The 24958-nt window shown below is 54.7% G+C and overlaps 1 protein-coding gene across 4 annotated transcripts in view; it reads right to left on the bottom strand.

Annotated features, from left to right (window-relative positions):
* Positions 1-24958, bottom strand: part of MYO5B (myosin VB) — a 332476-nt gene that overhangs the window by 41828 nt on the left and 265690 nt on the right. For all 4 annotated transcript variants that reach the window (XM_055324565.1, XM_055324564.1, XM_055324566.1 and 1 more), the window contains 5 exons: positions 21876-22087; positions 20051-20207; positions 18128-18367; positions 11140-11370; positions 403-487 (listed from right to left, as the gene is read on the bottom strand). In XM_055324565.1, the coding sequence (XP_055180540.1) occupies positions 403-487; positions 11140-11370; positions 18128-18367; positions 20051-20207; positions 21876-22087 (925 nt within the window). The remainder of the gene's footprint in view (positions 1-402; positions 488-11139; positions 11371-18127; positions 18368-20050; positions 20208-21875; positions 22088-24958) is intronic.

Raw genomic sequence — 24958 nt, 5'->3', positions numbered from 1 at the left:
GAGAGTCTACAGACAGCAGTTATGACAGCCCCTAGGTGCTCATGTGTCGAGCACCACGCTAAGCCCTTCACGCAGCTGACGTCTGAACTTTTATGTCCATTCTACAGATGAAGAAACTGAGGACTATAGTCATTGAGGGCAAAGCCAGGCAGTAGCATTTGGTTGTCATTCTTCAAGTGCAGGTCCCTGGACTCCAAATCTCATGCACGTTGTCCATTATGTGTCTCACCGCATTCAACTCTTAAAACCAAGAGTCATAGTAGTGTCGTAAAGACCATCTATTAAGGCCTTTCTCCAATGTACCATCTTGACAACGTTCTCACTAGGAGTGTTTGAGGGGGCGATCGGCACAGAAAGGAAACTGAACTCCAAAATGAAAAAACCAAGCACTTTGGTACTCACCTTTCGCTTGGCACAGGATTTGGTTGTTAAGCTGCTCTTTCTCATCTTTTAAGAGAGCATTTTCTTGCTCCAGGACTGCAACTTGCTGAAAGGGAGAGCAATGGGAGAAAATGTTTGCACCGTGACGGTAGGCAAAGGAAAGGCTCCATTTCTGGGGTCTGAAGTTCAGCTGGTGGTGCTTAAATGCTCTTTTTAAAGAAAATCAAGTCAGTCCAAACTGCTGTCATTTCAAGGTAAGAACTGTTACACTGAAAGAAAAATCCCATTAAAAGAAGACAGAAGAGCTCATCCCTCTTCATGGTCTTCCAGTGCCAAAAAAACCTCATGCAAAGTCTGCACCACGCTCACATGCCATGTGCAGGAATGACACCAACAGGCTTTCACTGCCTGTATGTGGCTGCTTGTCTTGGTAAACTTTGAGCCCTCAAATCTGAGTGTCACCAAGGCTCACAATGAAGGATTATCTCCAGCCTTCATCTCACTTGCCCTCGCCTGTCTTCCTGGACCAGCACAGTTCAGGTGCCACAGAACGAGGGCCAATTCTGCTTGTTCAGCTTCTGACAAGGCCCCCAAAGGAAGCACGAAGTGAGTGTTACTGAAAATGGCACAAAAAGAAAACAACAATCAAAGAAACAATTCTGGTCTGCCCAGAGGAAGAAGAATTAGAACAGTGTGTGGCAAGCTTTCTAAAAAATGAAAATCTTTGGCTATTCCATATTGGAGTACATATCTGTGCCAATTTAAAAATGTGACAATTCAGATGTGTTCTAAGAGAATTGGAAATTATTAGATGTCATAAAGGAGGATGAGAAAGGGGTCTATATCTTTTGTAACATGGGAGTTTGCCTCTGCACTCTCTGGACCCCCTGGACACTCGTTTTGCAGGAGGCCACCGAGGCCATTTCCCCACCAACATTGTGTCCCTGCCTTTGTGACAAAGGTAAGGAGGTGAGCATTGCAGAAACCAGACGGGAAGAGGAGAGGAACATGTGCCCTGGGCCCTTAATTCAGGCATCCAGACTTGAGTCCCACTTCTCTGAGGCTCTCTGGGCCACCACCAAGTCAGCACAGGATGGCCCCTGCAATCACATCATGAAGCACATCACCTCTGGCCTAAGCCAAAGACACTAAGCTTCAAAGCCATGGATCTCTGGCTCTTGGGAAACTTGACACTTAACCTCACAGGGCTGCTTTCAGGATTAAATGAGATGATGTATGTGGAGTAAGAACAGCAGGCACAGCCTAGACCTGCTGACCAATATTTATAGGTGGTTCTACAACATTACCTTCACTGGGCACTAAGTAGAAACAGACTTTTAAAATCATTCCACCACTTAGCAAAAACTTGAAAACATCTATTCTGCATAGGTTATTTCACAAGACAGGAGAGAAGGGAATGCTGGCTCAGTTCCCTCTATGAGGCTAAGAATGTCCTGATTCCAGAAGCAGATAAAGGCATCACAAGAAAGCCAAAGACTGCTATCCTCTGTGAACACAGATGCAAAACCCCTTAATGACATGCTACCAAATGTTCATGATAAAAAACACTCAATGAATTAGGAATAATAGGAGGGGCCTTCCTCGACCTGATAAAGGGCATCTGTGAACACCCACAACATCAGGCTCTGTGGTCAAACACCGAATACCAATTGCACCCATAGTCAGGACAAACACAAGGCTGTCTCTCCTCACACCAAAACCATTCAACGTTGTGCTGTTGAGATTCCAACCAGGGCAATTAGAGAAGAAAAACAATTCAGAGGAAAGAAGAGTCTAATACATGGCTGAGACAACTGGGTTTCCACATACAAAATAAAATTGGACTCCTACCTCACACCATACAGAAAAATAAGCTAAAAACGTATCAAAGACCTAAACATAAGAGTTAAAATTATAAAACTCTTGGAAGAGAACATAGAAGCAAATTTCTGTGATGTTGGGTTAGTCAAAGGTTTTTAATACATCAAAAGTATATGCAACCAAAGAAAAAAATAGTTTAAGTTATACATCCAAACTAAAAACTTTTGTGCTTCAAAGGATACTCTCAAAAGGAAAGGGCAACCCACAGCATGAGAGTAAATATTTATAAATTATTTATCTGATAGGGGACTTGGATGCTGAATATATAGAGTATTTACAACTCAAAAAAAATAAATCCAATCAAGAAATAGAAAAAAAAATTGAACAGATGCTTCTTTATATGGCCAACAAGCTCACAAGATGTTCAACATCATTAGGGAAATGTAAACCAAGACCACAATGATTTATCACCTCATGTGTACTATGATAGTTATAATTTTAAAAAGACAATTATAGGGATCCCTGGGTGGCTCAGCGGTTTAGTGCTTGCCTTTGGCCCAGGGCGCGATCCTGGAGTCCCAGGATTGATTCCCACATCGGGCTCCCAGCATGGAGCCTGCTTCTCCCTCCTCCTGTGTCTCTGCCTCTCTCTCTCTCTATCATAAATAAATAAATAAATAAATCTTTAAAAAAAAAAGACAATTACAAATGTTAGTGAGGACGTGGAGAAATCAGATTTCTCATATGCTGATGAAACAAACCAGTGCAGCAGCTTTGCAAGTCCCTTGAACGTTGCATTTTAACCCAAGATCAACAAATTCCTAGGTTTGCAAGAGGACTGATAAACAAAATATGGTTATGTTCACATGACGAAATACTGTTTAGCAATAAGAAGCAATAAAGTACTGATCTACGTTACAACATGGATGAATCTGGAAGACACGATATGTGAAAAAGGCCAATCACAAAAGTCACACGCAGTACAGTTCCGTTCGTAGGAAATGTCCAGAATAGGCACATCTAGAGGCAGAGAGCAGGTTATGGTTTTGCCTAAGGCTGGGATGGGAATGGGGCAGGGGGAACATGGTGTGACTGTTAACAGATACAGAGGCTGCTTTTTTTGGGGGGGGGAGGGGTGACAAAAATATTTAGAAATTACACAATGTGGTAGTTGCAGAACTTTTTTTTCCTAAGTCACTGAATTGTATGTTTTAAACAGGTAAACTCTAGTATGTGAATTATATTCAATAAAGCTCCTAAATAACCATTCCACAAATACACCAACCTGCTGAGCACAATACCCTGTGTTCAATGTGCTAAAGGATAAAAAGAGGGCCCTAAGGCAGGCTCCCAGGTTTGGGTGTGAGTCTTCCCCATAGATTCACCTCCGAGACCAGCAGGTGGCTCCCAGTTCAAGGCCTCACTTCTGGCTATTTGTGTCATTTCCTTAATCCCCCTGGAAGGGGGGGCACCACTGCCAGCCTGTATCCAACGAGTCCCGGAGGGGAGAGGCCCGGGGGCTGAGGTGAGAAGACGACTTCCTGGGACCACCTCCTGGGAGATCCCTTGTGGACCCACCTGCACTCCTGTCAGGGAAGCACCTTTGATCTCCGCCAGAGCCCCGAGACTGTGAAGGCCAGAAAGCAGTCCCAGGGACGCCAGCTCTGGGGCAGACACCTTCCCCACGACTGAGTTCCCAGGATTCTTGAGTCTGGTCAAGGTCAGCCTCCAGAGCTGGGGTCCAAGTGCAGCTCCCCAGTGCTCAGCATCGTGTGAGAAGGCTTGGGAGAGCGTTCCAACAAGACGGGTCCAGGACTGAGGTCCACCTGCCCCCTACTCCCCAGGGAGGCAGTGACCCCTCTACCCCCAGGCGCCTCGCTGCTCAGGGACTGACGGACCCGCATGGGGCTTGCACTCCAAGGCTCCACAGGGAGAGTTGCAGATACACGGTACCACCCAGGCTCCAGCCCACTCTGACTCTCTCCCCAGCAGCCCCTGACACGGTCCCATGTCATGTCCTGGCTCAGACTTTCCAAAAGCCTTCAAGATGCGGCTCCAAATCACAACCTTCTGGGAAACCATCCCTTCTCCACCACACGGTGTTGCTGCTTCTCATTCTCTCCGTTCGGTGGCCTCAATCACCCAAGCTCCCCGGGGGTGTCACACTCAGAGTTCCTGGGACAAGCTCATGAGCAGTGTGGGGTCACCCTGGCAGCAACCTGGCTACCCTGCAGGGCCCTTGCCTGCCGTGCAGGTGATAAACCCCATGGTGGACACTCAGGCCGAGGGGCACCCTCTGCCTCCCTGCGGGCCTCGGATGAGAAAAGGCTGGTAAAATGGTATGTGCCAGGCACTGGTAGCACTGAGCTGACGACACCAACAAGTTAGTGCGTATGACACTGGACGCAACTAATGAATGACCACAGAGACTGTGGCCCAGTGCAGTGGGCAGGGCCAGGTAGAGAGAGAGCAGCAGCAGTGCTGTGACAGCTGCACCTACCACGCTCACACTCGTGCTTGCCCCAGGGCTGACACCAGACAAGGCCATTGCCCACCCACCAGATACTTCCCACACGACTCTCTGCCAGGAGCTGGGGACGCAAAACACCCTGCATTCCAGGCAGCTGGCTCTGAGTGCATCCCCCCACAGGCGCAAGAGACAGGTACGCAGCAGCAGCAAACCCATGAGGCCCGCGCCAATTCCTCCAGGCTGGGCTCCAGACCTTGGCACTACTGCTGCACTCGGCCGGGTAATTCCTCCTCATCAGCAGGGACTGCTGGCCCCTTCCCACGAGATGCCAGTCACACTGCTCCCACCACCCAGCTGTGACCCCCAAAGGGTCTCTGGACGTGCTCAAAAGTTCCTTGTAGGCAAAACTGCCCGTTGTTGAGAATGGCTGCCGGGAGGACATGGAGCATGAACAGAGCTAACGAGGGACGGATGGAGGCTCTGCGAGGTCCCAGGGCAGTGGGCTGCATCAAGCAGACGTGTGGATTCGTCGGCAGCCTGGGAGCTCTGGGTGGAGGACCCAGCGCAGAGGGGAGCAGGACAGCTGTGCGGTGGTATGTGGGGTGCAGAAACAGGACCCAGAAAGGACAAGGCTGGGGGCATGAAGAATAGGGAAATGGCTTTACCCCCTGTCCTTGGGTAAACTCCACTGCACACACCTCCCTGAATATGGGCTGCGTGGGGCCCAGCTTCTTCCCACCCTCCACTTTCCATCTGAGCATTGCCCTGTTCCCCCTGCTGAGCTCTCCGCCCCCTTCACCGGGGTTTTTCCTCTTGGTGTCCAGGCTCCCTTGCTGCTCTGCCCCCCCACCAACAGCACTGACAGTTGGTGGCCACCCTTGTGCGATGGGACACAACATGCCCAGCCAGCAGGGTGGACCTGCTGCTGCCACTGAGGCTGGACCTGCCACGTCTATCCCAGGAGTGTGCTCTGTGATCACATAAGCTCCACAGAGGTCACCGTGATCGGGGACATGAGCCGCCCACATAGCCTGCGTGCCAGAGCTGCACTGCTTCCCTCTGGCTCTGATCACAGGGGCAGGCCTCTGAGGAAGCTGCATTGTGGCTGTGAGCCCTATGTCCAAGTGCCCCGGGGAGCTGCGCTTGCCTCCCTGCCCGCACTCCAGCCTTTCAGTCCTGAGGACACTGACCCTCACGTGTCTCCAGGCACGGCCGGCCCTCCAGGCTTCCCGCTCGTTAGCACAATGGGACTTTGCTGGCAGGTATGAGCCTCTGCAGCTATGTGGCCTCCCTTCTGGGAAGCGTCAGGGATGCAGGCTACAGGGAGGGACGCCCAACCTTGATGCTGGCCACTGCGTCCCTCTTGCATGTGATAACCACCACCTGTGCTAGGGCTGGGGACTCAACATCTTTCAGCAGCTCCAGTTCTCTCTTGGGCTGAGGTGGGGTGGGGGCGAGGGCAGTATGACCCGGAGGGTCTCCTACATGGGACTTAGGGCAGGTCATCATAACCAACACTGGGGCTGAATCCCAGCACCATCCAGCTAACTGAGACCCTTAAGTTAAATGAAACAAATACCCAGCCTCATGCTCAATAGCTGCCTTTGCTGAGCCATCGGGTGCCCCTCAAAGAGAGTCATTAAGAGAAAAAAAAAAAAAAAAACAAACCCACTGCCCTTACTAGTTAATCTTTATAATACGAGCACAGCTCCAAGCTTTTGGTTTTGTCTCCTTTCAAGCTGGGTATTTATATTGTAGAAAGAGCCAAGAGCAAGGTTTCTAGAAGAAAACTGCTGGACGAACTTATTGGACAATGCCTATCAGAAGAGTCTCACATGACTGCCGCTCTGTCCTGGGGCCTCTGTCCTCAACGCTGCACACAAACTGTCTGGGAGACAGTTCCACACTCGGCCCTGGACAGTGACAATGCTACTTCTGCAAAGTCTCGACACAGCTTCTTGTCTGTTCTGAGAGTAAGGTTAGTAGGAAGACTATTTTACGGGGGAAGTTATCTAGTCAGAGGGAAAGGGGTCTAAGCAGAGGAGAGAGAGAAGGGAAGAACAGACCATGCAGAGGGTACTGTGCACCGAGTACTGTGCAGAAATAAAACTGGAACTCACATGGGATACATGTAGGTACCCTCAGTATTTGCTTTTAAGGAAACTAAGGCACAGTAAAGTTAGAGACCTTGCCACAGGCCACACAGCCAGGCAGGGGTATAGCTGGCCCTTGCCCTGTGCAGTCCAGGTGCAGGCTCAGCTGTTAAGTACTATGCTACCATGTGTCCCGACAGTCCAGGAGGCCGACACATGAAGGATGGCGATGTCGAAGGCCCGTAGCAGGCCACACATGACTGGTCCCCACGGCAAGAGTGATAGGAAGATGCTCAGGGTAGGAGAGCACGGTGTGCCTAGATGCCTAGGGTAGAGTTGTTCCTCTCCCCAGATGCTTCATGGCTAATGTCACTGTCAGGGTCAGGGGGCCCTTCCCGATCTGACCCCACTACACCTCGCTGACCTCAGCACCCCCTGCCTTCCCTGTTGCTCACTCTGCTTCCTGCTGCTCATGCCTGCCCAGCCTACTCCCACCTCAGGGCCTGTGCACGTGCTGTTGCCCTCATCACCTGCTTATGGCTCATCCTCACCCCACTCAGGCGTCTTCCAGGGAGAAGTCTCCAGCCACCACAAGCCAAGCCTCTCCCTGTACCTGGAGGCTCCTCTCTATCCCTTTTCACTCTGCTTTATTCTTCACATGCATGATGGATAATTTGTATTTGATCCCCGTCTGTGTAATGACCCCAAATATTTGAGCTCCATCAGAATATGAAGGACTTTAAAAAATTGTTTCCTTTTGCCCCGGGGAGAGCCTGGTAGCTGACAGGCAGGCACCCCATGAGCGTCTAGTCAACAAAGCAAGGCCTGCACTTCAGGATGTCTTTAACACCACTGTGTCCTCCACCATTGGTGTGGGGTCCTCATTCCAGCAACCACCAGCCCGGAGCTGTGGGAATGCAGCCGTGTCCTGGTCGACCAGAGAAGACCTCTCTGCACCTTTGGGGAAAGACTCGGACACCCCATTGTGAGAACCCCACTATTACCCAGGTCCCATCTCTCCACTTCTACTTGGAAAAACCTAAGACCTTCACACTGGGCCTACCTGAGTTAACCATCCCACAGTGGTGGGCGGGCGACAGAGGACATGGTACGACTCAGCCCCACCACTGAGCGCTCAGGCCCCAGGGGCGGCTCTTCGTCTCTCAGGTGTCAGGGACCCAGGCTCAGATCCAGGCCACTGGCTGGAGGTGGCTCTTCCTCAGCCACCTGCAACCCTGCAGCAGGCCAGGCCTCACAGGCGCTGACTGTGGATGACGAGCCATGGCTGCACATCAAGGGCGGCCCTGGGCGCCCCCACTCTCAGCAGGACACAGGATGGCTCCTCCGACAAGCCAACGGCGCTGCACGACAGCCGGTACGGGGTCACAGCTTAGAAGAGACCCCACCACACAGGATACAGGTGGTAAGGCTGAAGGCCTGGGGCAGCTGCCCTAGGGGGCGGGTGGGAGGAGGGTGTGGGTAGGAGGCGAGCCCCTGGGGCTGCGGCCACAGCAGCCAGCTCCTGCCCCTGGGGGCCCCAAGCCACGTGGCCCCAGCCAGGCCATCAGCAGCAGGGAGCCCAGAGCCCCCAGGATGCCAGTGCCAGTACTGCACCTGTTGACGGACACAGCAAAGTGGTTATCAGTGTACCCTCACAGCACTGCCACCGGCTCCTCGATCCTGCTTGGGGCACCGCAGCCCCTGGACCAGCTCAGACCAGCTGTCTGGTTACGCAGTTGTCAACATTGGACACGGCGCCTCTGAGGAGCATTGAACCCTGGCCAGGCACCAAAGATGGAGGGCGGAGGCCAGCCTCTGCCTGCTCATGGCCGCTGGAACCTGAGGGCCGTGAGGACCCTGGCGGCAGTCATCAGCTTCCCATTGTTTCTTGCACACAGGCGGGCATTCCATCTCACACGCTGTCTTAGGCCACCGTCTTCTCCTGCTACTGGCTTGGGAATTTGCTTATATCATGGAGTCAAAGAAGGTACATTTCTCTCCTGCTTCTGTGCCTATTGTTCTCTCTCTTGCAGCGTCTGTGAATCTTTTTTCCTTGGCAGTTCCAAGCTCTCATAGTATTTAACACACTAGCTCAACACACTCCCAGGATTTTTTTTTTCTTTTTTTTTTAAGGAGCAGAGGAAAGAGCCCTTCTGTCTGTTTTTCCTGCCTATGGAGAGTTTCCTGCTATAAACCCTCAGGCTCTCTTGGATTGAGACGGAGACGTTTTTGGAGCCCTGTGTCCTCAGACCACCATGCCCACGGAGAAGCTGGTAAAGAGACGGGGGGCTGAGGAGTCTCCGTGGGGCAGACACAGGAGACACCCAGGTTCTGTGAATCTGCTGGGTGAACAGACATCCCACATGTGTCATCTGACTTGTGAGCACGTGCAGGGAACCTGCCTCCCGTTTTCTCCCGGGGTCACCAACCTCAAGGTCTCCAGTTCTCATTCTGGCATCTTCTCTGCCTTTGGATCCCAGCACCATGTTTCTCGTGCACACAGAGGAGTGACTGTCCAGCTGTTCCCATGGCCAGGAGACCCAAGGGTGGAGTTCCACTGTCTGCTGGTTACCGGCGTACAGCTATATTTTACAGGAGCCTCCCAGTCCCACTTGCTTCCTCCCAGAGAAGGAAGCCCACGTCAGGCCTCATGGACGGGTTTGCCTAGGCGACATCTCGGGGCGGAAGTTGCTCCTCTTCTGGGCCAGGGGCCGCCTGCACTGGAAGGCCCACTGTATTCACCACCTAATCCCCACGTTGGGAAAACCCTGGGATGGGGAAGGCAGTAGCCGGTGGCACAGAGGCCCTGCCAGGACACAGAAAGCATGTAGGCAAGCTCCAGGTGAGTGGGCTCCGTGGGCAACATCTCAGACCCAGTCTGCATGCTGCTCAGCTATGCTGGGGCTCAGGCCGGAGAAGGGGTGGGGCCAAGGGAGAGGGGAGCACTGCAGAGCAGGGCTGGGCCTCTCTTCCCTAGAACCACCAAGTACCACCTCACGCTGCACAGCATTGGCCAGTTTTGATGTCCAGAGGCATGAGAGGTCATTTACACTAAGGCAAACGGACAAGGGCACAAAGGCCAGAAAGCTTTCTCACAGGCACTGGGTAACGGCAGAGAGGGAGAAGACCTACCTTCCTACGTCGACCCTACAAAGCTTTCTGAGGTGTCATGTAGCCTGCTCTAGTTTTTTAATTTGAGATCACGCAAGCAAGTGTGTACACACATGTGCATGGAGGAGGGCAGAGGGAAAGGAAGAGAATCTCAAGCAGATGTCATGTCGAGCACAGAGGCTGACAGGTGGCTCACTCTTGACCCTGAGATCATGACCTGAGCCGAAAGCAAGACTCAGATGCTCAACCCACTAGCCACTCACATGCCCCAGCCTGTTCTATTTTTTTTAAGATTATTTAGAGAGAGAGCAAGTGAGCATCCTATGAGTTGGGGGAGGGGCAGGAGGAGAGAATCTCCCAGCAGACTCCCCAGCAGAGTCCAGCATGGAGCTCGATCCCACAACCCATGAGATCATGACCTGATGCTTAACTAACTGAGCCGCCCCAGTGACCTCTGCTCTAATCTTTAAATGCTGAAAGTCACTCCCATGTCAGGAACAGTGACTCCTTCCCTAACTAGATGCTCAAGCTTTTGTGACTGTCCAGGAACGGAGGCACTAAAGGAGCGGGCCAGGCGCCACTGGCCCCGGGATGTGTGGGCTGCTGCAGAGACGCAGGGCAAACGGCCGAGTCCTGTGTACATGGAAGGCTCTCCCTGGACGTGGCACGTCCCTGGTTTGAACAGTTAGTTACCTTGAGGGAAGAGACGGAAATCCCTACACCCTGACTTTTGAGGTAGGGCGTGAGGGTGACCTGGGAAGATCTATTTTACGAGGTGGAGAGAAAACCTGCGGAGCGTGCCAGCCAGCATGGCTGGGTTGGGCTGGAGCTGTCAACACCGAAGGCAGAGGTGACTTCACCAGAGCCCAGTTGCTGTGAGTGGGGCTGTGGGTGCCTCCATCCCTGCAACATGAAGGAGAAAAGCCTCTGCCCCATGTACCACGCTGCTTGCTAAAAAGGACCAGGCCACTGGGCCGACTCTGTGACTCCCTAGGCTATTGGACACAGGCCTAGAGGCTCTCACACACACTCCTTCCAAGGGAGGCTGCCCTGTTCAGTGAACACCAACATGTCATCAACGCTTGTTCGGTGAACGGCCACCTGTTCATGTGGTCCCCATAGCATAGGCACTATGTCCGGGTGCAGAGAGACAGCCAGTGGGTGGGCACAGGCCCCAGCAGAGCCCATAGCGACTTACAGCCGAGGAGGATGCTGCCCTTTGAGCTGGCCCACTGCCACGCACTCCCATGGGCCTCCACGTACCTTTCTGAGCTCGTCCTTCTCCCTGGTGTGTGTGTCCTCCAGGACCTTGCGCTCACAGTGGGCCCTCTGGAGCTCAGCCCGCAGATTCTCGACCTCCTCCTGCAGCCTCAGGCCACCGCCCCCCTGGCTCTGATGGTACTGGGCCAGCTCCTTCTTTAGCTTCTCCACCTCCGTGGCGTGTGTGGATGTGGCCACCGCCAACTGCTCTGACAGCGACTTGAACTCTTTGTTCTGTGGGAGCACCACCAAAGAGTGGGGTTGGGGGTAGGAAGAGGGGAAGACAAGGAGATAGGGGCAGGGAGAAAACACGAAGGCGATTAGAAGAGGAACTCTGCAGTGGAGGACATCTCACAGTCGCTGCGTGCTGAGCACCCTCCTGGGGCCCCCGCCCCCACCCCTGGACACTCCTGTGAGCCGAGGAGCAACACCTCAAGGGGAAAATGCCAGCACCGAGGCGAGAGGCCTTAGCGAGGGCAGCCGACTGCAGTTAGTCTCCGACGCCCAGCCGGCTGGCCCTCGCAGCCACCTTGCAAGTCGTGGGAACGACACAGGGCCTTCCTGGGTTGGGCCTCCCCGCCTCTGGACCTACCAGCACAAAGGCTGCAACCCCATTGCCAGCTCTGACACAGAGGACCCCTCTCAGCGGCTCCTCTTCCAAGGAGGCCTCCAGGGACCCCCGGCTGCCCACCGGCTCACCCTGTGACCCTCTGACTCCACAGCCGGCACCCCACGAATATGTCCGCGAGCGGCACCCTGGCCCGGCCGGCGCAGGTTGGCTAGGGGATCGGGCGGTGCTCACGCAGAGGAAGCATGAGGACCTGGGGCCACAAGCTGGCGCCGCAGGAGGCAAGACGATCAGCCGAGGGGGACCAGCAGGCACAGTGAAGAGGGGGTTCTCGAAGTAACCAGCACACTGTCACTCATTCTTCACGGCCACCCGCGAGGGAGCTCGGGGACCAGGGCTGTTGGCTCAGACGCCAGCAAGGCCAGAGCATCAGGATTCCATCCTAACTTGCACCAGAAACCACACTTCCATGGGGAGCTGCGGAGAGTAGTGGAGAGCAGCCATGGGACCTGGTGTGATGCCATCTGTGTGTGGGACCTCCAGGGAGACCTGCTGCTGGGCCCAAGGGGAACCCGGCCTGCTTCCACATCACGGGGTGGCTCCCCCTGCCATGCGGGGAATCTTCCACTTACGCCCTGGCCCACCTTGTGTCTGGTCTGGCCGCCAGCCTCGCCTGATGTCACCACAAGGGACCCAGTCAGGGGTCCTCTGCTCAGGACACTCCATCCTGTCTGTGCCCCCACCCACCCCTGCTCCATAGGTTGAAGGGTCTCTGCACAGGGCAGGGAAGTGGGTTTAGGGAAGGAAGGTGTGATGGGTCATGTCAACCGTCACTGCAGGCAGCAAAGCTGGGTCAGATCACTGTGAGAGCAGGGCAGACCACTGGGCAGGGGGGAATTGGAGTGGGTGTGGGATATGGAGGAAGGCACAAAACGTGGTGGCAGCAAGGGGCATGGGTCCCTCCTGTCCCCCTGGAAGGATCTCAGGGAGATCCATGTCTTGCTGGTAGGCTGAGTCCAACAGCACTACACCATGGACAGAGGACACCCTGGGCCCCTCAGGCCTGGTAACGTGTCCCAAGAGGCCAGCGCCTTACAGGTCCTGACACCCAATGGACGTGGGGCCCAGGAAGTCGGGGATCTGGGGGCTGGACGCGGGCACACCTGTTAATAGGCCAGCTCTATCCCCCTCAGCTGTTCCACCTCCCTGAGCCCCCGTTTTCCTCATGTGTGAAAGGGGGGGCCACATCAATCCTTCCTCAGAGTTTTATCAATGCTCAGGAGGATCCGGTGCTTTGTCAGCACCTGGCACCCAGCAAGCGCCCAACCAACCCGGCTGCTCAGCTCTGCCAGGAGTCCGGGGAGACAGGCTCTGAACTCTCTGCTGGCTGTGGACATGGCAGGGAGACTCCTCACAGCAACACCTGGGCAGCTCGTTTTATCCACAGCCTCTAGAAGTGACCGCCAGGCCTCGTGGCCACTGCAGGCCTCAGGCTCCAAAGGTATGATCCCAGAAAGGAAGACCCCGGAGGAGCCTGGCAGTTTCCCGTTTCACCCTCATGCCACGAAGTCTGTACCAGGTGTGTAGCTGAGCCTGATACGGGGGTCTTGTGGGATACCTGTCCTCTCTCAGACCCCAGAATCCCCCCTGCAATGTGGCTGAGCTCCTCAGAGTCACCTCTGTTGGTGTGACCAGTCCTGCTCCCGTGAGTCTCTTCCTAATACCAGTGCCAGGGGATTTGAGGACAGACCCCTATTCTCCTTGCACCCTTCCCTTTCCCCACGGGGATGCTCACACTGCACCCACCACTGTAGGGCACATCTGCCCTCAGCTGCCAACAAGGAACCCGTGTGGGAAGGAAGTCAAGACTCCCTGCTGTTACTTTCTCAGAAGTTTGAGAACTTCTCAAAAGTTTGCTTGGTGAGATGTTCTTATGCCTGACATGTCTCCCCTACCTGAAAGATGTGGCATTCACCTGTCCCTCGGGCCCAGGGCCCCCAGTCCTCTGTTGGCCTCTGTGGCACTCCTGTGTGAACCAGAAAAAGCATCCCCTCCAGGAGCACAAGCTCCACAGAGTGCCCCCCCCCAGGTGGACACAGGTCCAGGAGTGCATGTGGAACAGAGGACACTTCTTCCTCCAGCGGTGATGCTCCAGGGCTCACAGAGGAGCAGAGCACAGGACGGTCTTCAGCCCCACCTGTCCTCATAGGCAACTATTTGTGTGCAGTGTACGACCTGCAGAACTGTATGGAAGAGGCTTCAAGTAGTTCCCAATGGTCTACAGACCCCTGGGAGACAGGGTGACCAAATCCTTGCAAGACTGTGCACATCATGAAAGATAACATGCTCCCCATGTGCTCCTAGCACGCGCTGGGGCTCACTATGGGCAGGCACTGTACTACCCAGTAGATGTGTATTATATATTAGCTCATTCACTCCTCAAAATCTTATGTAGTACAGCTGATTAACTTCCCCATTTCAGGGGCACCTGGGGGGCTCTGTTGGTAAGTGTCTGCTGTTGGCTCAAGTCATGATCCCAGAGTCCCAGGATCGACCCCCCCACCCTGGGCTCCCTGCTTGGCCAGGAAGCCTGCTCCTCCCTCTACTCCTCACCCTCCTCATGTGCTCGCTCTCTCATAAAATCTTAAACAAACAAACCCCATTTCAGTTAAGAAAACTGAGGCACTGGAAGCCCTAAAACTGAATGATACTATTTCTCAAATGGACTTGGATGCTCTCAGGAATCAAAGTCTCAACTAATTGAACACATCCACTGAGTGTTATACTCCGTGTATGGAAACCAGGCTGAGTCTGTGTGGTTCTCTCCTATTTTTTCAGATCAAACATTCAAACACAGTGTTGTCTTCATAAAGGTCTATGAAACTGGACCTTCATTATAAAAGAAATCGTAGGCTTAACCAGCCCTAGTCCCTCTATGTGTTGAGCTTGGATAAAGGCAGGATGGGAGGGAGCCGAGGAGCCGAGTTCACAGGCTACTTCATTTGGGCTGAGAGAGGTCACAGCCCAGGGACAACATCACAGACACCAAGCAATGGCCCCAGAATGGTCATTGTGTTCACTACTGGAAAACACTAGGAAGGATGTGGCTTAAGGTAACCCCAAGCTGGAAAACCCACGGGAGAGTTGGCACCAGTGGCAGCTCCAACCCCCTAAACTGCTGTCTGAGACCCCATCTCTGTCTTCCAGTTGCCTCAGGAACTGGGTGCCAATTTTGCATCTTGTCACTTTAGCTGGTGCACGAAACCTTAGGCAGGGATTTTGGTGCTAAGCTCACCCTGTTTTTATCCCTCAGTTTCCTCCTCTGAGGACTTCTCGCCATGGGGATAAACATGTAATCCTGTAGCAGAGCCTGGAGCTGGAACTGCTACTTGAGCCAAATCATCATATCAGGGAAGTTTTGAGCTGGAAGTTACCTTAGACATCTTAGGCCAATCTCCTCAAAGCAGCTCAAGGCCCACTTGGAGGTCCAGCCATCAGCCCAGGCTGTCAGCCTGATTGCAAGTACACCTGAGACAGAACTCGGGACTCCATCCAGCCTGGGCTCTGCCCACTACCCCACACTGCTCTGGCAAATACCCAGGGCTCTGCTGCTGCCACCTCCTCTCAGGAGAGGGCCATGCACGTTCTGTGACCTCTTCCCCCCCCCCACTATAATAGGCCAACTTGTCCAAGGATAATGCCACCTATATGCAAAGGAAGTCAAACCAGAGCAGGGTCCTTCCCTGGATGGAGGAACCCTCACATCCAGACAGTCTCTGAACGTGCAGGAACCCTGTACTCTGGGGGGAGACAGCAGGGTTCTCCCTGCAATCACTGCCGATGGTCCATTCCAGGCACACTACTTATGAGTGGGTGACCTTGGGCAGGTTACTTAACCTCTGTGCCCCAATTTATTTATTTAAAAAGATTTTATTTATCATTTGAAAGAGAGAAAGAGAGTGAGCAGGGAAGGGGCAGAAAGAGAGGGAGGCTCCCCGTGGAGCAGGTGCCTGACATGGGGCTCAACCCTGGGATCACGACCTGAGCCAAAGGCAGATGCTTCACCAGTGGAAGCACCCAGGCATCCTGTTCCTCAGTTAGTTTGTTTGTTAGTTAGTTTGTTTATTTATTTATTATTTATTTATTATTATTTTTTAAATTCATTCATTATATATATATATATATATATATATATATATATATATATATATATATATATATATAGAGAGAGAGAGAGAGAGAGAGAGAGAGAGAGAGAGAGAGAGAGAGAGGCAGAGACACAGGCAGAGGGAGAAGCAGGCTCCCTACCGGGAGCCCGACATGGGACTCGATCCCAGGACTCCAGGATCGTGCCCTGGGCCAAAGGCAGGTGCTAAACCGCTGAGCCACCCAGGTATCCCTGTTCCTCAGTTTAAAATGGGAATAGTATTATCTCCTAGGGTCATGGTGAGGATTAAATTTAATATATGGAAGCAGTGCCTGGCACACAGGCAGTGCAGGGAGGGGCCCAAGGAGGCGCCATCTAGTCCAGCCTCTGCACACAGGGCACCAGGCCCAGGGTGGGCAACACCTGCCACCACCCACAGATGTTTGCCAAGCAGGAAGCTTAAGGCAAAAACCTTTTTAAAAATAGGCTTTTAAAATCTGCTTCTCTTTGATGTTCCAGCACATGGGCTGTAAAATATCAGATTTATTTTTAACCTCTCGAATTAACTTCAGGAATCAGCAAAGCCGATGAAGGGTGTGATTGCTGGAAACCAAGGGCCATGGTGGCTGGCAGTGACTGGGGCTCCTAGGAGACAGGGTGCAGTGTCACCAACAAAGCCTGCTCGTCCAATCCACTAGACTTTACTCAGAAGGTCAACTGGAAAATTTCGACAATGCAAACACCTTCTGTGGTCAGTCATTCGTTGCCACAATAACGACGATGTTGATGGTAATACTCCATGGTAGTTGGGTTTTTCAATGGCCAATCCTTTACCACTCCAGCCTCTCAAGGAAGACATACCTCCCTCCCTGACCAGGCGCTGTCACTGCAGGCTGACCGGGGGCAGGTACCCCATGCCTCCTGCGCCTGTGGCTCCCATCTTGCTCCCTGCTAAGGACCCAAACAAATGAGGCTGCCTGGTGGAGGATGCTGAGCATCTTGTGCTTGTGTCGAGTTCCTGCAGCGCCCTGAACACCTCATACTCCTAGGGACCTGACCAAGGACCTGTCACTTGTGTGAGTGGCTGAGAAGGTGGCCAGGTGGGAAAAGGAAAGAGCCTAACCCTAATAGTGCTGACTGCCTCCCGGGCTCCTTGGTGCATGCCAGAGTCCTAACCGCGTGTTCAACCACTTACACTCCTTACAGACCCAGCGGCCCTATTTCATGGGTAAGAAAACTGAGGCTCAGAGGGATCAGGTCACTCAACTTTCAAGCAGCAGAGCTAAATTTGAATTGGAGGGATGCCCGGGGGGCTCAATGGTTGAGCGTCTGCCTTCAGCTCAGGGCGTGATCCCGGGGTCCTGGGATCGAGTCCTGTATTGGGCTCCCCGCAGGGACCCTGCTTCTTCCTCTGCCTGTGTCTCTGACTCTCTCATGAATAAATAAACAAAATCTTAAAAAAATATATTTGAATTAGAGTCTTTCTGATTCCGAAGCAAGCACCCTTCCCAGCACACAGCAGAGGCAGGACAGCAGAATGGAAAACACTCTAGAGCCGACAGGTGGGGTTCACATCGTGGCCTTGCCAGGGTTGCCTGTGTGACCCTCACCTGTAAAGAGAAGGACATGTTCCCTTTACGGGGCCTCTGTAAGGATGAAACACGCCAACAGATGGAGCAGCAGAAGTCTTGCACAGCTACACTACAGTCACGTCTCCAGGCGGCCACGATGCTGAGCTAGCGGAGCTGCTTCCTCTGAGTGCTGTCACCAACTGCCATCAAGTCAGCACCACCAACCTACCCAACCACACAACCTGCTACCTTACAGTCCCGGAGGCCAGATGTGTCAAGGGATAGAGGGAGCTGTGCTCCTGCTCTGTGGGGCCCCACGGTCTTGCCTTCCTAGCCCCCGGAGGGGGGCTGCCTGCTCACATCGACCCATCACTGGGCACTCTTCGAGTTGCCCCTCTGCTGCCCTCTCACAAGGACCCTGGTGAGCACACCAGGCCCACCCAGGTAACCCAGGCTCATCTCCCCATCACAAGACCCTTCACCACATCTGCAAAGTTCCCTTTGCCACAAGAGGTGACTATTCACAGGCCCTGGGGAGCAGGAAGCGAGCAACCCTGGGGTGGCGGCCGTGGTACCTTGTCTGCTGCGTGGGGTGGCACCCTCAGGACGCCTGCACCTCCTCGGCCTCTGGCACACACCATTCCCAGAGGACTTCCCTCAAGCGCACCCACCTCTGGGCCTCTGCTGGGAGCTCCCAATGCTGACCTGGTCATCGATCTTCCGCTGCAGCTGGACCACCTTGTTCTCCATGCCCACATTGAGGCGCTTCAGGTGCTCCGCTGAGCGGGCCTCAATCTTGAGGGCCTTCAGCTCCTGCTTGGCCTTGAGCATCCGGAAGGCACACTGGATGATGATGGCTGCACCCCGGAGCCGCTGGAAGCGCCTGCGTGCCATCCAGCCCCGCAGGTGCTTCTGCAGGATGGTGGCCTTGTGCTCCAAGAGGATCTGGCAGGAGACAAGCACATGCTGGCTGGGTTCACACAGTGGAACGGGACGAGGGGAAGCTCGCGTGCTGCCTGGAGGGTGGACAGTGAAGGCAACGCAGAGACCGTGCCTCCCCAGGGCATGGGGCTTCCAGGCTATGTGTTCTAAGAGGCTCCACAGCAGCCTGTGAACCTACAGAGAATCAGCCACTGAACTCCCATTTTTAGTTTGCTCTACTTGTCCTCAGTTAGGGAGCCACAGGGTGAAACAGCCAGGTTGAGGGGCCTGGAGATGAACCTGCTGCCACCTTCCAATTCTACAGGCTCTGAGCCCCCGAGAACACTGAGCCTGGGGGGGGGGGGATTCTCTAGTCAAGAGTCTGTAATGAGCCACAGACTTAGAGCTGCACACTTGGCTGGGAATTTACTCTCTCTCTCTATCAAGTTAAAAATCATGCAGAATAAGAAATACTCTAACACCACCCTCGTGTCTGGCGGGTGTGTGTGTGTGTGTGTGTGTGTGTGTGTGTGTGTGTGTAAATGAGTGAACGAGCAACGAGCCCAGTGCTGTAGCTCTGAGGTGCGGCCTGGGTTCGCAGTGTGTGCCCCCCATGAGTCACCTGCCCCTCCTGAGGGCGGTGCGCAGAGGTCACCCACCTCCCAGGCAGGTTCACACGCTTGGCCCCAGTGACCCGGGCGTCCCCCCATTATACCTGAATACTCCACCCATCTTGTGTCAGACTAGGTTTTGCTTTTCATGCTCCCTTCAGCATTGTTTTGTTTTGCCTTTTTTTTTTTTTTAAAAAAAAGAAAATCTTACCTTCTCTGATCACAGAAAAATGTTCTTTTTAGGAAAAAAAGTGTTCTGGACGTTTCCTTCCAACCTGTCCCGCACCATAGTTTTGAGCTTTGGTGTTTCAGGGGTGCTGTGGTGGAACGGGGGTGCCCTGACCACGGCTCCATGCATACTTCAGCGTCCTGGGAATAGTGGCCCAGCAGGGAGGCCAGGTGCCCCCCTTCTGACGTCAGCTGTTCACCCTTCGAGTGGGGGAGGTGAGACCCTGATGCCAACATCTCCCCTGCTCTCATGCCTCACTGAGCCCTGGACAGGTCAGCAGGTGCTGCCCCAACTGGACAAGCGCCCGTGCGGGTGACAGCTTCCCTGGCCCCTCAGCCACCCCGGGGGCACAGCGAAACAAGCCCATCCTGCCCGCGAAGGTCACAGTCACCCTGCCTGCAGGTGTCTGTAGAGGAGATGAGCGCTGAATCCCTGGGCTGCCATCCCCAGGGCAGGAGGACATAACCCCCGAGCGCCTGAGGGAGGTTATGCACCCCTTCCCTACCTCATCTCTCCCCCCGGTCCTGCCCCGGGTCCAGCATGCACACTGTCCACTCCCCTGGTTCTCGGGCCTTCAGCCTGTGGACAGCGGACAGTGGGACTTCCCAGACTCTGTCATGGGTGGGCCACTTCCTGAGGGTCTCTGTGTATGTGCATTCACACCCGCACGTCTCCCATGGGCTCTGTGTCTCTGGAGATACTAACGCACTACAGCTCACGGGACCGTGAAAAGATTCAGTGGGAGCAACGATGTGGAACCCCATAGAAGAGAGTCGGGGCACCCCATGACGTTAACGGTGGGGACCGTCTACCCGCCACTGCTTTAGTCCTCTATCCACATGGGAGGCCCCTGGGGAGGCCACACACCTGCTGGTAGATCCTCCGCACGAACATGCCCCTTGCGAAGGCCTGGATGACAACGGCGGCCCCACAAACCCTCTGGTAGGCCTGGCGGGCCCTCCACATACGGCACTGCTTCTGGAGCACGATGGCGGCCCGTGTCCTCCGCAGGTGCTCAGCCAGCCTGGAAAGGGAGGGGCCCTGCTGATGTGGCCTCGAGGCCCCTGCAAGGCTGGCCTCTCCCTGCAGCCCTGCTGGGACTCTCAGGGCCCAGCTGGCATCAGCCCTCCACACAGCCATGCCATGAGGACCCACGTGCCAGCCCTGAACGGCTCCAAAAGCTCCCTCCATGTGGTCTGTCTTCCCACAAACCTAAACTCAGTCTGGGTCTGAGCAGCTCCACGATGCCCCTGGGCTCAGTCCCCGCTGGGAACCCCAACTCCAATCTGGGCAGTCCCTGGGGACACCACGAGTTTACGCTCCTGCCCTGTGCCCTGTCTCTGGATGTGCAAACCCGGGAGCCAGGTCTCCAACATGCTTGCCTGTGACACCTCAAGAGGGTCGAGCCAACAGGTGCTTGTATGTGTGCTGATGGCATAAACCCTTGCCAGGCCTGCACCCGCCACCCCCCCCCCCGCTTCCTCGTCTCCCTGCCCTTTCTGCCGTGACACATGGACACCCAACCTGCCTGCTTCGTGCCAATGTTCCCCTCCGTGCCCCCAGGTGGGATGGCTCAGCCTGACACTTCTCACCCACTTCAGGGCTTTGGGTGGCACCAGGCCCTGGGAAACCATCAAGGAGAGACTGTGGGGGAAGGAGGGGGAGGGGCCTGCGGCCCCACCTGCTGGAGTGAACCTGTGTAGTCGAGCACTTTCTCCCCATGCAGCCACTGGAGACACAAACTCCCTCAGGGAGAACATGGACCAACTTGGTTTCAGATTGTTGCCGGCTGCCAGCTAGGGTGAGCTTGCAGGTGCAGGCTGCTCTGCCAGGACCTGCTGGGTGGCTTGACTGTCCACAGCCACCTAGTGCGGATGCTGCTGACAGCTTTTCACCTTTATAGCTTCTGTTCCAGGGGGAGCACCTGGGTGGTTCCGAGGTCACCTCTGGTTCCATTTGGACAAGCAGCTCAGGGCAGGGATGGGAGGGCAGGCAGGGGCCAGCTTCGTGTTTACAGTACAGAGGATGCCTGCTCTGACATGTCACTCACAGGCTTTCTTTTTCCTTCAGTTTTGCAGCAGATATGACTCGATGGCCACTCCTCCAAGGTAACCCCCAGACGGGGAGAGCAGGTTGTGCGCCGTGGGTAGTCTGACGGGCACCATGTGCCACGTGCCCTCCCAGGGGAGAGGCTCACTCTGCTCTGGTGCCTCACGGGCCCAGGAGATCGGGGAGGAGGGGAAAGGTCTGCCACATGGAGCCAGGTGGGCACCCGGCCCCCACCCACCATGTTTACACAGGTCAGTCCCTAGCTCTGTGCAAGGACGCACAATGGGGACCTGGGGATCCCTGGGACCTTCCCGGCTCTAATTACCAAGTTCCTGAGGGACTGTGGGGGGGGGGGCGTCGGGGCTTAAACCACAATGCTGAGTGGAAGCTGTGAAAGGCGGGGTTTGTCTGTCTATCTGAAAGGCTACCCTGGGATTTGGGCAAAGGAAACACGGTGCTTTAGGGGCAAACCCAGCCCATGCCAGGTTAGTGCTGGAGGGATGGGGACAGACTACAGGGACGAAGAGGCTTGGAACTAGACTCAGTCCCCCAGGTGAGAAGGGCACAGGTGACAGGTGCCCAGTCTGCACATCCCCACCCCACACCCCAACCTGCCACCCAGATGGGCCCCAGCATGGCTCACCTGCGGGCCAGGTGTCCTCGGCAGTACCTCTGCAGTGTTAAGGCCGCTATCTTCAGCCGGCGGTACTTCACCCTCTGCAGCCAGCCCCGGACCGTCTTCTGGATCATGATGGTAGCGGCCCGGAACCTGTCAGCCCGAAGCTTCTCTAGGTAGGCCACCTGGCCGGCCCGGAAGAAAATCTTGGTGCGGCCAAACTGGAACTTGTCAGGATCCTTTAGCAGGCAGGGAGGGGAGCACCAGTGAGGTCACCTGTGCTGCCCCTGTCCTCCTGTGCATGGTTCCCTTGCTAGAGCCCCTTGGATGCTCAGTCCCTCTAGCACCCACCGAGCACACCAAGTCCCCTCCACTAGATTTACGGCTAAGATGTCCGGGGCACAGCTGTGAACGGGACACCTGCCCTCAAGCAGCTGACATCACGGTGAGAGCACAAAAGGCAAAGTTTTCAGGTAGCAGTGAAGATCATGAAGATAGTAAAACTGGGGATGTAAGGGTGGGATGGGATATTTAAACAGGATAATCATCCAGGAAGGCATTTCTGTGGACATGACATGTGAACAGAAATCTGAATAAACTGAAGGCAGGCAGTCTAGGGAAAAAACAGAGGAAGAAAGTTCCAGAAGAGCAGGGAAGGGGCAGGTGTCCTTTGCCAGCCGAGAGCTACATATGTTTGCAGAGCAGGAGAGCCAGGCTGGTTCAGGGCAGGGGCGGGGTCGGCAGGGGGACTCAGCAGGGGTCCTGCAGCACACAACGGAACAGGAGGCCCCTGGTCATGCTCTGAGCATGGAAATGACCTCCTCGGGTCCTCTCAAAAAGATTTACCCTCAAATCACCACGCTGGTGCCTGCGTGACTCCAGATTGTAATGCTCCAAATAACTTGTATTTGGTTTCGATATTTTTGATACCTGATTTCTGCCTTAATTACAACTACTTAGGTTAAAATTAATTGCCTTTCCCTGTGCTTGCCCCAGCAGATTAGGAACGGTGACCCGGCAAAGTGCCATGCACAAGCCCGGGACAGAACACCAGACCGCTCATGCCCTGTAACTGAGTCCTCCTCCTTGTAAATTAACTTCTGATTTTATTCATTGACACAAAGGCCACAGGCAGAAGCCACGAGCCAAGGCCTCAGGACAATGCACAAGGACATGTTTCAGGTCGACAAGTGGCTCTGAGGTAAGGCTGCACTATGGATGCGTCACACAGGACACCGCCAGGCCGCAGGTGCAGCGGGGTGAGCTGTGGGCCTGGCCCCTATCCTGGCCTGTCCAGGCCGTGGAGCCAACAGGCCCCCAGCGTACACTGGAACTAGCAGGCCTGGATCGGTTGGGGAGCTTCCCGGCAGCCTCGGCCCTGCCCTCAGTCACTGCCCACGGGAGAGGCTCCTGCTCAGGGCATGGGGGCCACAAGGCAAAAGTGGCTCGGCCCTCATCATCAGCAGTGAAGCCTGGCTGCTCTGGCCTCCACACAGCCAGGGTCTGGGGGTGTCCCGGGTGGCCTGGGAACAGAGCACACATGCTCATTTCCTATTCCAAGACCCCTGTTTTCACAAGTGAGGATTCATCTGGGGCTTCCAGCTACTGCAGCCAAGTCACCTAGCCTATCAGTGTCCTTGAGCACATCTCCCACCACAGGTCCAGTTCTCCTCCCAGAACTAGCAGACTAGTCCCATGCCAACCCATCAGCGGTCATCTCCTGGAGAACACCCTCCAAGGATCACAGACTACAGACACAGGAAGGAACCTCAGCAATCTACCCCCAGCCATTTTTTCTTCTTCCTCATGGATGGTAAAACCAATGTCTGGAATGGTGAAGCGGCATGCTCACAGTCTCACTGGGGACATCATGACCCAGGACCCCCTGGGCCAGCACCAGGCCCCTTGGGTAACAGCATCTCATCACCCCACTCAGGTCCAGAGGTCCTAGTGCAGCTGGGGCTCCCGGGAGACACTTTATAATGCTCTGCTCTCCTGTCATGATCAAGGTGCAGGTGCCCATGACCTGACTCCCTCTGGCGAGGTCACCATCTCATCAGAGGTCAGCCACCCTGGAGGCAGGCAGCGAGTGTCATGTGCTTCTCCAAGCCTCACAGGGACCGCTCCAGGTTGGAGCACATAGAGGATGCCATACGTACTGGTGGAATGAAACTCAGGGGTGAGGATAAAGGGCATTCCCACAATCCTGCAGGACATGTTCCCTCATGGAGTGGCCCCCAGCCCTCTCATGAATGAGGCTGTTAAGCACCTATTGCCTGGCCCACGAGTCACCCACTTCTTTCCCAATCACCATACTCTAAAGGGCACTAGCACTTGCTTGGTGCTGGCAGGTGCCCCTCTAGGCCAACATTTGGCTTCTCCCTAGTATCACTGGTGACCAGCACATGTGGCCCCAAAAAGGGGGGGGTGGGTGGAGAAACAGGAAATACAAGGTCTCTAGAGGAGTCTTGAGGCACTGATTCCCAGCCCTTCCCCAGAAGGGATAATCACACGCGGTGACACTAATCAACGAGATGGGCTTAAGGGGGCGCTGTGATCCAGAATGCTTGGGGATGGGGGAAGGAGTTGTTGGGGCGGGCCACTGGTCCGCGGGCCACCTTGGGCAATTCCTATCAGCTTTCTACACCTCAGTTCTCTCATCTGTAAACTGAGGAATGATGCTCACATGTTCCTCATGAAGCACTAGGAGGATCAGACCAGGTAGAGGTAGAAGAAACAGGAAGGTGACTCCCAGGTGCTTCATAACCAGGAGCCCCCTCCTCCACCCCAGCCTGTCGCTTGTGCAGCCACCAGCAGGAGCCAGGAGCTCCTGTGAGAGCCAGTAACAGTGCCAACAGCAGAACGACACCAGGATCCCTGTGATCCCAGGGCTCACAATTGTTTGGTGAAGTGACAACCCCTCAATCACAAGACACGGGGACAAATGTGGTAACGGAAGCGACAGGGAGCACCGATTCAGGCCGAGGTAGCTGACTTGATGTCTGGGAAGTCAGGACAGGCTCATGGGCCAGAAAGCATCCTGAAAAGGATGGGGGAGCCCAGGCTGACAAGCAGAGGCTGAGAAGTGCCTTCCAAGCCAAGGACATAGC

This window comes from Nyctereutes procyonoides, unplaced genomic scaffold (genome assembly GCF_905146905.1).
Source record: "Nyctereutes procyonoides isolate TBG_1078 unplaced genomic scaffold, NYPRO_anot_genome, whole genome shotgun sequence".
In the NCBI taxonomy this organism is placed as follows: domain Eukaryota; kingdom Metazoa; phylum Chordata; class Mammalia; order Carnivora; family Canidae; genus Nyctereutes; species Nyctereutes procyonoides.
Note: the sequence above shows the minus strand (reverse complement) of the source record. Positions and strands in the feature narration are given on the sequence as shown.